Genomic DNA, 14658 nt, shown 5'->3' with positions numbered 1-14658 from the left:
TAATTTAGAATCAAGATGAAGTCCCAGGTATTTGACGATATTCTGTTGGGGTATGTTGACTTGATAAAGGCTAATATTTGGGCATTAGTCTTTCCTCAGTGTGAATGTTATACCTATGTGTCGACTTTGATTAGCTTTTATCTTCCATTTCTTTAACCACTGTCCGATTTAGTCTAGGTGTTCTTGAAGTGTTACAAATGCAGCTGTTGGATCCTCTTCAGTTACAAATATTGCTGTGTCATCAGCGAAAGTTCCAATAGTAGTTTGTGAAGAGGTTGGTAAATCGTATGTGTACAGTACATAAAGTAGTGGACCTATTATACTACCTTGTGGGACTCGTGACTAAATTTGGTTACGGTTTTATAGTTTATCGTCAACTTTACTTTCAAATGCTCTTTGATTTAGATATGATTTCAACAAGTCAAAGTATTTGTTATTCTGGCATCCAGTTTTGGAATTCTAGGTCGCTGATAATTCTTTTAAGTAACAGCTTTTCAAGAAGTTTTGACATTATTGGCACTAGACTTATTGAGCGGTATGATGAAACATCCGTTAAAGCTTTACCAGGTTTCGTTATCATAATTACTTGTGCAATTGTTAGTGATCTGTGCCAATAATAATTGGATGCCTCAGAAGTCAAACGGTGTAAGTCAATGCTCCCTAAAAATGACTTATTGAATAACGTACATTATTATATATAGGGTGTCCCAAAAGTAGCGGAACGGTCGAATATTTCGCGAAATGAACATCGGATCGAAAAACTGAAAAATACGTATTCAATATTTCTCAAAAATCTATTGAATGACACTAAACACGACTCCCAATTCACCCCCTGTAGGAGGGGTGGGGGTAACTTTAAAATCTTAAACGGAAACCCCCATTTTTTATTGCAGATTTGGATTCCTTATGTAAAAATAAGCAACTTTTATTCGAAACATTTTTTCGAATTGTGGATAGATGGCACTATAATCGGTGAAAACAATTTATCGTGATACCATAGGTAAATTAAAGAAACGGTCTAATATCTCGAGAAATACACTTTTAAATGAAAAAACAAAGAACACGTGTGTAATAGTTTTCAAAAACCTATCGAAAGACACCAAACACGACCCCCGCTCCACACCCTGGAGGTAAGGGTGGGGGTAACTTTAAAATCTTAAATAGGAACCCACATTTTTATTGCAATTTTGGATTCCTCATGAAAGAATAAGTAACATTTATTCAAAACATTTTTTAGAAATGTTCATAGATGGCGCTAATAAATTGAATTTTTCCGATTATAGCTCCATCTATCAACAGTTCTAAAAAATGTTTTGAAAAAATGTTACTTATTTTTTTATGAGAAATCCAAATCTGCAATAAAAAATGGAGGTTCCTATTTAAGATTTTAAAGTTACCCCAACCCCCACCTCCAGGGTGTGGAGTGGGGGCCGTGTTTGAGATTGTTCGATAGGTTTTTGAAAAATATTAAAAACATGTTTTTTGGTTTTTTATTTGGAAGTGTATTTCTCGAGATATTAGACCGTTTCTTTAATTTACCTATGGCATGACGATAAATCCTTTTTACCGATTATAGCGCCATCTATCCACAATTCGAAAAAAATGTCTCCAATAAAAGTTGCTTACTTTTACGTAAGGAATCTAAATCTGCAATAAAAAATTGAGGTTTTAAGATTTTAAAGTTTCCCCCACCCTACCTCCAGGGGGTAGAATGGGGGGTCGTGCTTAGTGTCATTCGATAGATTTTTGAAAAATATTAAATACGTATTTTTCAGTTTTTCGATTCGATGTTTATTTTGCGAAATATTCGACCTTTCCGTTACTTTTGGGACACCTTGTATAATAATATTACTATTTCCTTGTTTGTATTTATGAATATGTTACCCATATTATGATAAATAAAGACGGTTTATTTGTTTTTAATAATTACCTACTTATATTTCTGCAACTACATTCAGAAACATCTTAGTAAGTATTTCATTTTACACTTATTGACTTACACCGATTGGCTTCTGAGGCATCGAATTATGCCTTTTTTTAGGAAGTTGTTTTAGCATTGTTGTTGTTATGAGATCAGTGTCTGGCGCTTTTTTTCATTCAAATTATTAATTGCATCTTTGATCTCCTTCGGTGTAATTAAAGTTAGTCGCTCTCGTTGATGAATTGGTAAGGCTAGAGTCTACTCTACTTCTTGTACTTGGTCATTGTCATGTGGGTTGAAGACTTCAGCTAGATGTTTAGCAAATAGATCAGCTTTTTCCTTGTCGCTTATTGCCCATGGTCCTGGTGGTATTGGGTTTTTCCGAATTGGAGGTGAATTATTTATTGGTTTATTTTTGTTTTTGATTGGTTTCCAGATAGAGTTATCTTGACGAGAAAGGTTTGATACATATTTTTCAAATGAGTTGTTTCTTATCTGTTCTAATGCTGTTTTTAATTTCCTAGTCTTGTTATTATAGATTGTCCTGTCGTCTGGTCTGTGGATTATTTGCCAGATTGATTACTAGTTTCTGTTTAAATTTTTAAAGGCAACCTTTTTTGATACCTTCTCCTAGATTAATGAAAGCGGAATGTGATTACATATTGTAGAATCCTTTTCGCTTTCTATATTCGTCGTCTCTATGCCTTATAAATTGTAAAAGGCAGAGATTTAGGATGTTAACAGAATAGGGTTCTAATAAGGAAAGTTTCAGATTAAAAATTAGTGTCTATTATTATATTTAATAATGAATTCTGTATCTGGGACTTTCCTATTTTCTTTAATAGATGTCGCGGCAGCGTCCTAATGGTGGATTTCAATCTATTTTTAAAATTCCCCTTAAAAAGACAATCTCGTTTCGTTTCGATTGAGAGGTAGGCACGCATCTACACTGATGAAGTTCTAAACAGTGAAACGAAATAGAAAAAGGCGGCGATGGACTACCCCAGCTAATTGAAATAATATTCGAAAATATTACCTCGATCATCCAAGATAGCCATCGCTACACCCTTGCTTAGCTCAGTCTCTCAGGTGTGTGTTCGTCTTGTCCTAATCTTAGATATGAACTATGAAGATTCGGAATGGAAGCAAACAAAACAGTATTTTTAACCAATCATGTTTATTGTTCAATAAAGATATAATAAAAATATGACTTATTAAGTGCATTAACAAATACATATATTCAAATTTTTACCAAAAACTAACAACTTCTGGATTATACTTATGGCTTTGGTATCTGCTTCGATGGTAACTTCTTGATGTCGAATGGTACTGCTGTTGACTTCTTGTAGACCTGGGCGATGTTCGGCCCTAGGCCCCTGCAGCTAGAGATGGTGGTCGTTGCAGTAGGTAGTCTGGATGTCATGGTCTTCACTTTTGTCAGCTTTAGTTCCATCACCGGTGAGGTTGGCTTGAAGCTCCCGAAGGGAGAAAAGGTTGATATTATCCAAAAACTATAAGATAAAGACACATATCATTCATCAAGAAGAAAAACCAAAGTGTGCCAGTCTGTCATTCTTTTTTAAGAAATAATCAAAAAGAGTAGCAGATGACAAGAATAAATTAAATGGAATTAAGATTGAATATTACTAGTTAAAATTTGATTACTAGACGTGCATATATGAAAATTAGAAAGAAATAGGTATTTAAAACTGACCATGTGCTCGCAGACATGGAAGGTTAGGTTAGATACGTAAAAATGATATGATTGTAATTAATATGATAAGAATAAGAACTCACCCCCAAGAGAATATTGAGTATTGATGGAAAATGAATCTAATTTTCAAATTACATGCCTATTTAAGGAATAATTCTTCCCTTCCATTTTCAATTTGTGAACGGGTAGGGATTAAGTGTCACTGTCGTTGAAAACGACATTTGAAATGACGACCAAGTACGTATGAAGTAGCAGGCATGTTCCGTATTAAGACAGATATTTACAGAGTAAGAATATACGGGGTACGTTCAATATGTTCAATTGATTATTTAAATGAAAAGAGATATATTAAATAGAAGATAATAAAAGAGGGTAATAAAAGAGGATAATAAAAGGGGGCGCCAACGAGTTTTTAACGAAGAAAACTGGTAAAAAACAAATAGATGAAAATTATTATTAATGACATATTAAAGAAAATAAAGTAAAATAATTATTTAAAAATAAAATAACAAATATGTGACGTTTGTAACGTTACACACTCCTCTCACCCATCAGAAAAATTTTGAACACAAGTGAGAAATTTTTCTCAAAGAAAACAGGAACGTTACACACTCCCTCCACTCATCAGAAAAATTTCGAACACAGGTGAGAAATTTTTCTCAAAGAAAAAAAGTACACAAAGTTCTAACCAGAAATAAATATATGCAGTAGTAATCGTTCAGAACAAATCAAAAATAAATACTCATGATAAAGTAATCATTGAGTCGATGTATGTATATAGTTAATTTAAATTATTAATCATAAAAATTTTAAAGTACCAAAATCATTTTCAGATGTTACTCTGGGTAAAATAAAAATATTACCCAATGAATTGTAGTATTCATCACACTAAAATAATTCATTTATTTTAAATAAATGACTTCAGAGAGTATCTCTGGATAAAAAAAATATATGTAGTTTAAAAAAGTAGGAAATCACTTCAAAATTATAAAGACTTATAGAATAAAGTCTAAGAAATAATCCAAAAGTAAGTAAGTAACCACAGTCAAATAATGTAGACATATTAAAAATGAATTGAATTGCAAATATTCAGGTATTTATATAAAATAAAAGGCATATAATCAAATTTAAGTAATTATATAATGGATATCAGATCCTAAAAAAAATAAATAGCTAGTGGAGCTACTAACAACTGAATCTCGAACAAAATAACAAGTACTCGGATAACTCGAGTACCGAAAGTCATCATCATCATCCTCTTGGTGCTACAGCCCTTAGAGGGCCTCGACCTTCTCAAGCTTTCTACGCCATTCTGTTCTGTCCCGTGCTTGCATTTTCCAGTTGCCGACTCCAATCTTCTCGGCATCTTGTGTTACCCCGTCTTCTCATTCCCACGGGTTGCGCTGTTAGAATATTTTTTATCATGTTCGATTCAGGGACCCGGGCTACATGTCCTGCCCACTGCAGGCGGTTTCGCTTAATTATAGTGATAATATCTTTTCCACAATGAACTATTTTAAATGGGAAATAAGCCACAATTTTACCAAAAAAAAATGAATTTATTAACGTTTCGACGCCCAAGGTGGGTGTCGTTGTCAAAATACAAAATAATGTAATTATTTAAATAATTTAAATAAATAAGTTAATAAATTCATTTTTTTGGTAAAATTGTGGCTTATTTCCCATTTAAAATAGTTCATTATAAAAATGCCACAAGGAAATAGCTTCAGAACAACATCTTTTCCACCAAACGTATGCTTGTAGATATTCTGCAGTTCAAAGTTATATCTACACCTCCATATTCCGTTCTCACAGACCGCTCTGAATATCTTGCGTAGCATCTTTCTTTCAAAAATCGATAGAGCGGATTCATCTGTTTTAGTTAGCGTCCATGCCTCTGATCCATATGTGAGAACGGGGACTATCAGTGTTACAGTATTTCTCATGATCATCTTTCAGTGCGTCACAGTTTTTCGATTTCTTTCTAACGCATTAAATTGTATGTGACAGAAAAAAAGGCACGTCGGTGATTACATTTCGTCGGTGACATTTTTATAACATTTCTTCTAGTTATTCTAGTTGTCGATAGATGGCGCCATAATAAAAAAATAATTTTTTTTTAATTAGATAATAATATTACAAATATAATCTGTATAATTTATAAGACTATACAAATCAAAGAAAATACCATTTTATAAATGCAAGAAATACATTTGATTTGTTTTTATTCTAAATTGAAAATAAAATGTGACAACTGTCAGATTTAACTAAAATGTCATGTTAGAATAAATGTCATAAATGTGTATTATCACGGACTTACCCTTTTTCCTATCATTTGTTACGCACTGAAAAATGATCATGAAAAGGACAATAGTACCGAAAGTAAGGTAATAAAAATAATAATTATCAATATAATAAAGTGAGTAAAAGCATATAGGTAGATAAAGATAATATAAGTACAATATAATAAAAAGAAATGCAAATGCAACTATAGATAAACCATTTAAAAAAAGTACTAATTGTATGGAAAGGCAAATAAGACAAAGTTCTACACTAAAGGGTTTGAAAAAACTGCATAAAACTAGTGCTAAAAGACTTAACAAATAAGTTAATAAAGAGAGAGATAATGATACATAATACAAATGTTACTTCCATCAAATGCATATCAGGGATATACACTAGAGAACAAAATATATGTATAAAAATGCATAAATATGATTTGCAAAAGATGGACAATAACAAATGCTAGTAGCTAAACTACAATCATACTTCAAAGCGCCATAATTCTACACCAGAGGCTCATGAAGAGTAGAGATGCATATAATTATTTTAACGTCAAAAGAGGAAATTTAGAAAAGACATCATCCTAAAAATAATATACAGCATCAAAACTGTATATCAACAGTCATTAAGACCAAAAAAACGGAACTCAGACACTTATGATCTGGCCCAACCCTATGGATAACTTATGTACCCTAGGAAAAAAAACACTAGGTGTCTATGCAGCTATATAAGCCATACACAACTTACAAGTGCCGGATGAGGCTTTTGCTTTAAATCGTACCAAAATCAACACAAGTACCCAAAATAAAATAAAGAATAATATATAAATAAATAGGGCATTGTTAAATAAAAGGGATGTTAAATATAATGTTTATCATAATTAAATAAGTGCAATAATGCAAAAAGATGAAAATTGTAAAATATCATGCTTTACGAACAAAAATTTTTGAGATTCAACAAAAATAGAAGTACGGTTTGAATTAATATTCTGAATAGGTAAAGAAGAAGAATAAGAATAAAATAACTCAATGAAAGAAAAGAACATAAAAATTGTCCTTATCTTTACCATAGAAGTAAAGTACCATATACCATCCGAACAAAAAGTTCAACGGAAATGACTAACTTTTTGGTAGCTATAGAAAATATGTAATGAATATAAGAAAACAACTAGGAAAAATAAGAATAAGTAAAAAGTAAAAACTTATTGAAAATAAGTAATAAAACAAGATTTAAATGCACTTTAGAGTACACAGTAGAACATATCAAAAGAACAGAAAAAAAAATAGTATGTATAAAAAGTACCTATAATATGACAATGTATGGAAAAATTCTCTTGGGTTTTGGAAAATTACTACAAAATAAGAAAGTAATTAAAGAAGAACTACCAAAAAAACTGGTTAAATTGAAAAAACATAAAAAATGCCATGTGGACATTAATGTGAAGATTTCTACTATAAAAATTAGCCAAAAAAACTATCAAAAAAAGTATCAAAATGTTAAAAATACCAATATTTGCAACTGTAAATGTATTTTAAATCAGTTATGCTGAAATATATAATTAAATTATTGAAACTGGCAATAGTTTTTTAACCCATAACATATGAAATTTTTTTATTAAAAAAACTAGTCAAAAAAAGTATCAAAAATTTGTAAAATATATAGGTATGTAGATATACTGCAAAAATTGAATATAAAAATTAAATATGTGAAAATAGTATTTATTAATGCTTGTATGCTTGCCAACAAACCAAAATTCAACGTTCAAATCCTCGAATAAGACAAGTAGCGTTGGGGGCGCCAGTGAAACGAAATAAGGCGATGATGGAAAGTAACGTTACAACAGAAACAGCTGTCTGTAGATTGTGCATCGCCTCTGAATCGAAATGAAACATAAATTGTCTTTCAATTCACTTTTCTATTGTTGTTTCTGACAGGTCTTTTTTAGTTCTTATGTCGGCATTGAAAATGTTTCTACTTCCTCATCATTGTGTTGCGTTGTAGGGGAGTAACATCTCTGATAGATGATTATTTTTATTAGAAGTAGTTAAAATTAATTGATTCCTGAATAGCCCCGTAGTTAATATTACATTGCCACTGCTATCAGATCTAAGCCAGTCAAAAACACCAAATGATTTTAATAAAATCGTATGTGATTTTTTATTGACTTATTGATTTTAGGAACAAAACATGGAGCAGGAAACTGAAGAGCAGGATGAAGTTGTTGAACCAAGAGAACGAGGCCGGCCAAAAGGTTCAAAAAGAAAGAGGGATGTTGTCTCAGACTTGCAAATATGGAGTTGGTACAGTAGAAGGAAACTTTCCAAAAAAGCAAAAGATAAAGATTTTACGGTAGAAGATGCACTGGAAAGAGTAATACCAAAAGATTTATTGCCATATAGAATAGATCCGGAGAAGTTTACTAATTTCGAAGATTCGATGAATACAATGGACCTTTATCATATGTACGTTGAAAATTACAACGTCAATAATTACCTGTCACCGATCCATTCTCCGAAATCTGTAAATTACGAACAGTATTTTGGAACTGACCGGGAAACTGAAGATGTACGAGAATTCTGGATGAAAAGTCGTGAATACTACGATGTTATAGTGCTAATAAAAGATCTGGTATTCCATTTATCGAAATTGTGGCATCATAAGTGGCCCAAAGAGCTAGTGCCACTCTACATAAAAGCTTACAATATGTTTAGAGAGCACTGTGACCCACCTCAGGTTTACTGTGGTGGACATTCCTTCGAAGAACTGAGAAAGGATGCCTTGGCTGCTATTTTATCTGGAGAATTAGCATTTTTTAGCTGTGATACTAAAGATCCATTGCCTCCGACTTTGTTGGGTAATTTGAGGCTCATTAGTGGATGGGAGGATGAGTGGAAGGAGGAATACCCTTCATTCTTTATCAGAGTGTATTGGTTACAGGCTCATTTGTTTCGGAAGGAAAATAATAATGATCTTGCAGTAACTGCTCTACAGCTAATACAAGATGCTATAGAAGAAAAAGAAACTTCAACTAAAGAGAAATATATGCTAAGTTTACCTAATTGTTTCAAATATGGGCTCATAAATATCGACATTACAAAGAAAATCTTCAAACATTTAGAAATGATCAACTCACTTTCAACCGTGGAAAATTTGTTCAATTCAGAAAAGTACAAAGAAGCTGCCGATATTCTTAAAGATACTTTCAATGGCGGACCGTGTCCTCAAGTTGGACGAATGGGACGTCCGGCTCAACTCGGAATTCTTATGCATTCCTTATGGTTCATGGACAAAGGGCAATGCTTTATATGGACTGAGCAAAGTCTGAATGAAGCCTTTGAGCAACATTTGAAGTTTAGTAAGGATCAGGATAAATGGGAGAAGGTTTTGGAAAAATGTCTGGCGATTCTATTCGAAATCATCAAACAGGATACTATTTGCGTTGTCGATTTCTTGCAGGAAGATAATCGAGCTAGGCTCGTTCAGAATTTATCTAAAATCATTTCTAGGCAACTCAGTAGCGACAGTTCAAAGTTGAGTTTTAGCTGCGTCACTCCATGGATTTTACTGCACTTCGTTCTTCTCAGGTAATATTTTTTATAAATACGTAATTGATAATTACATATAGTAACCCCTTCTGTGGCTCAGTGGTAAGAGCGCCTACCTTTGGATCGAAAGGTCCGAATGGTCATGAGTTCGAATCTCACCAGGGTCAGAAATTTTTCGTTTATTATAAATTAATAAATGAAAATAGTTTCTGTCCTTGTGGGTTGGTAATCACCGGAGGGACGTTCGGATACAATTAGCGTCTCTTTGCAAAGACAATGACGTCGACTTTGCAAAGTAACAAGACACTTACTCAACACACACACTACACATTACTCCCCTGAGTTAGTGATAAGTTATAGTCTAAAAAATCATTATGAAATTGACTGGCCAGTTGGTTGTGAAAACCAGTGCCAATAAAACACAAAACACACACACACATATCTTATACAGTATAAATTAAAGAAATATGGAACATAGCTTTTTAAGACACAGTGTTTGAACTGCATTTGAGATAGTGGACCAATATAAAAGTTCCAGACATTAAAACCAGAAATCATAGCAACATTAACATTGGCATGTAGAAAATATCTTTGAACTAGAACCTCCTACTTCTATCTCTCTTTTTGGGAGTTTACTAAAATAGCGAGCCCAGCCGAATGAGCCGAAAGTACATAATCGGACTTAAGGGTCCGCACCGCGCCAAGGAATAGAACCGAACCGAACCCACTACCTACATGCACAGACAAGGCGATTGCAGATACGCGGTACGAATGGGTTATTATTTTTATAAGTTTTTGGATATTTATTTAAAACATATAATTTAACCTAAAATATTTATTTTAATATTTATAGTGCTAAATATTTCATGTGTATCTATTTACGGATAGTGATTGGCATTATACATAATATTATGTATATTGTTCTAAAGCTATTTTTTGTGGCGTTTGTGTAATTTATTTTTATAAATGGGAAATAAGCCACAATTTAACTTAAAAAATGATTTTGTTAACGTTTCGACCTCCACTTCGGACGTCGTTGTCAAAATACACAGTATTAATAAATTAAACAAAAATGTTGTTGCTTAGTAAAAAAAATTTCTTCTAATAATATAATTTATTCTAACTCATTCATATCGGCAATTATTAGAAGATTTTTTTTACTAAGCTACAACATTTTTGTTTAAATTATTAATATTTTGTATTTTGACAACGACGTTCGAAATAAAAGTTAACGAAATAATTTTTTAAGTTAAATTGTGGCTTATTTCGTATTTAGAAAAATAAATTACATAAACGCCACAAAGAAATAGCTTCAGACAATATTTTAGGTGAAAAAATATGTTTTAAATAGGTACGTATCCATAAACTTAAACTTATAAAAATAAAATAATCTATTCGTACCGCGTATGCACAAAAAGCTAGAAGGATCTGCAAATTCTGCAATCGCCTTCTGCATGTAGTCAGGTCGCCGGTCGGTTCGGTTCTATTCCTTGGCGCAATCGCGAGGCGGACCCATAGGAACCGGTCGTATAATAATTCTTATACCTGATTCTGACCTAGAGGTGGGCTAGAAGTATTTGCAATCATGTAACCGTAACCCATCGTAATTTTTATCTGTGATTGTGATTTAACAGAGCAATAAATAGTTATTATTTTATCTAGAGTCTAGGTCATGATTATAAAATTAGGTCTGTTAGAATGAGAAACAATTTTATTCAAAAAGAGTTTTTGTAATGAAAATAATATTGCATTAATAAATAACTTCATGTTTTTTTCATTGTCTTAATTGTTATTAGAAAATCTAACAAGAGCATAGGCGCCAAATTTCGGGCCAATGCTTTCTCAATGCATTCATTTTTTTCGAATTTTAAGAAAATAATAAGTATTTTTGAAAAATATAAACGCGGAATGAAAGATTACATTATTATCTAGGGCCGAAAGTCCATTATAATAAAAAAACTGTCATTTGAATGAGATATTTGAAATTAAAAATCACACTCAATTTTCTCTTCTTTTTACCGCTGTAACTTATATTAGAAGTTATAGAACACATTATAGAAGTTTTCAGGGACTTTTAGCACTCGGTAATTATGTAATTTTTTATTCTGCTTTTAAATTTTTAAAAAATACTTACTAGTTTTCTTAGTATTCGAAAGAAATAAATGCATTTAAATAGCATTGTCCCGAAATTTTGCGCATACCCTCTTAACGAAATACAAAGTAAACTTTAAATACCAGTATTTGCTACAAATACTTATTAGTTACTATTTGGTATCCGGATCTGCAGATGTTTTCTCATGTTCTAATAAAATTTGAGTCGTAAATCCTTTATCTTTTTGTTCCATTCCAAGTTTTTCTGCAATAAGAGCGATTCTATTTTCTGTGCTATTTCCGCATTTGTTGGATCCTTAAAAGGAATTAGTCGAAACCTTATTCTGCCAAGAAAAGTTGAAACAGTTTATCGACAGTTTAATAAAATACTCATACATTGTTGAACTAGTGTTTACGTACATATTTGTTATGCTTATAATAGCCTTAACAATTTCTTCTAGCTGAATAAATCTTTCCAACATATAAAATGTCGAATTACAACATGTGGAAACATCTTGCAGTAATTTGAGAGGATTCCCGTTTCCTGGATTTTTTCAAAATCTAAAAGTTTAGCAGTTGCTTGTAGAACTCTTTTTAAAGTGGCTAATGGTATTTTTTATTTTGGTTAAATTTTTAACGATTTTCTTATATCACTTTTGATAACAACATCTGAGGTAGAAGTTGAAACGTCAATAAAATCATTTTTTTAAGTTAAGTTGTGGCTGATTTCCTCATCCTTTAAGCCATCGTTCACAATAAAGTTTATTTATTGTGTGTGCAAAGCATCCAAAATGTTTCATTTTCACATCATTTTGTACCACCTTTAACATTTTGTGCATTATAGGAAACAATAATGTATTAAAATTTTGTTTTCTAAGTTCTCTAAGTTTGATAAGACAGCTTTATCTTACAAATATTGCATGATACATAATTATCATCCACTTATATAAAAACGTTCCATAAACTACTAAATTTTTCTATTTTTGTTTGGCACTAATGGCATGGTATGCGTTCTAATAGCAAACCCAATTTTGTAATAGTGACCTAAACAAAATAATAACACGTGTAGAATTTTACGATGGTCCACAGTGGTAACACTTTTTATTAGGAGTTTAATATACGAATATTTCGTTGCTCTGTTAAATCACAATTTAATCGGTCATTGCGAAAACAATCTAAGACCATATTTTGGGTAAAATGACGACGCTTTTCAACGCCATTAAATTTACAATTACATTATACATAAACATTTAAACTTGTTTGCCTTTCAGAAAGATTCATTTATAACCCATAATACTTATACAGAGAGCACGTAAAGGTTGGAATAAATTAATTTTCTCGAGAATGGACAATTTAAAAAAAAAATCCCGAAAGAGGTCAATTTTTATTTTTAAATTACGACTTTTTGTCATATATATATATATATATATATATATATATATATATATATATATATATATATATATATATATATATATATATATATATATATATATCATACTAGTGACGTCACCCATCTGGGCGTGATGACGTCATCGATTATTTTTTTAAATGGGAATAGGGGTCGTGTGATAGCTCATTTGAAAGGTAATTTAATTCTCTATGCAGTAATATAAACATTTACATAATTATTTATATAGGGTGTCCAAAAGAAATTGTTTTGAATTAAATTTATTGACATAAAAAGAAGGATGAATGTAATTTATTTAGTTCAAAATACATTTTACTGTTCTCAGAAAACAGAAAAAATGTTTATTTGGAAATTAATCATTCTTTTTCGCTTAAATCAAATGTTCAAACTGTTAAGAGGAAGGTGGGTGGCGGCTTTAATATTGAGTTTATGCAAAAAACAATATTTATTTGTCAAATAAACATTATTTCCTGTTTTTTCTGACAGCAGTAAAATGTATTTTAAGTTAAATATATTACACAAATTCTTCTTTTTGTCAATAAATTTAATTCAAAAATTTTTTTTTGGACACCTTGTATAAATAATTAGTTAATGTTTATATTACTGAATAGAGAATTGAATTACCTTGCAAATAAGCTATCACACGACCCCTATTCTCATTTAAAAAAATTATAGATGACGTCATCACGTACAGATGGGTGACGTCACTAGTATGATACATATGTCAAAAAGTCGCAATTTGAAAATAAAAATTGACCTGTTTTGGGATTTTTTACCAAAATCGTCCATTCTCGAGAAAATGAATTTATTCCAACCTTTACGTGCTCACTGTATAAAATATTGTATTATCTCGGAATATCCAACTATTAATGAAAATATTTTTACGTTTCCTTAAAAGTTTACACATTGTAACATGAATTGTTTTCACAATGACTGATTCAGTTACAGACAAAAATCACAATGAATAAAATATCACTATGGTAAATTAGCCCACCTCTAGACTCGTTCGGTTGATTTAAAACAGAATGAAATGGTAAATGTAGGCGGGCTTTTGCATTTACGTAGCTTAGTTCAGAATCCAGCAGTCGACTGAGGTATTGTACTTGTATAATATAATAATTATTTGAAAATATTTTGTTGGCCAACCGCCTAGAGCCGAAATACATGTATTGGCTATGATCCGTTTAAATATCGCTGGACCTGTATATAAAAATCAATTGCTGTTCGTTAGTCTCGCTAAAACTCGAGAATGGCTGGACCGATTTGGCTAATTTTAATGTTGCATTATTTGTGGAAGTTCAGGGAAGGTTTATACGGTTTTATATAGTCATTTTAGTAGCTACCAAAAATTTTACATCTATATGTATAAAATGCTCTTTTTACAGTGTTTGTTGCCATACTGCTCCGAAACCACTTGACCGATTTTTATGAAATTTGGCAGGTATATTCGACCGGTCTGGGTGTAGGTTGTTATCTATATTTCATACCTGTACGTCATAAGGGGGGTTGCCCCCCTGATATTTTTTTCTATTTCTTCGGACAAACTCTTTTATTTAATTTTATATGATGTGGAACGTATAGATACATACAACCCTAATTTTTCACTTTTCTATCACTAACCGTTATTTTTTTATAGCCATTTAAATATTTTACATTTATATAAACAAAAGAAAGTCGTGATAGTTACCAACAC

General features: G+C 31.5%; 1 protein-coding gene across 5 annotated transcripts in view; it reads left to right on the top strand.

Moving 5' to 3' along the window:
* LOC114326725 (calcineurin-binding protein cabin-1) overlaps nucleotides 1-14658 on the top strand; it is a 262120-nt gene that overhangs the window by 70493 nt on the left and 176969 nt on the right. For all 5 annotated transcript variants that reach the window (XM_050648086.1, XM_050648079.1, XM_050648068.1 and 2 more), the window contains exon 7: nucleotides 8097-9502. In XM_050648086.1, coding sequence (XP_050504043.1) covers nucleotides 8097-9502 — 1406 coding nt within the window. The remainder of the gene's footprint in view (nucleotides 1-8096; nucleotides 9503-14658) is intronic.

This window comes from Diabrotica virgifera, chromosome 1, assembly GCF_917563875.1.
Source record: "Diabrotica virgifera virgifera chromosome 1, PGI_DIABVI_V3a".
NCBI lineage: Eukaryota > Metazoa > Arthropoda > Insecta > Coleoptera > Chrysomelidae > Diabrotica > Diabrotica virgifera.
The sequence above is the reverse complement of the archived record's forward strand: the minus strand, read 5'-3'. Positions and strand labels throughout refer to the sequence as shown.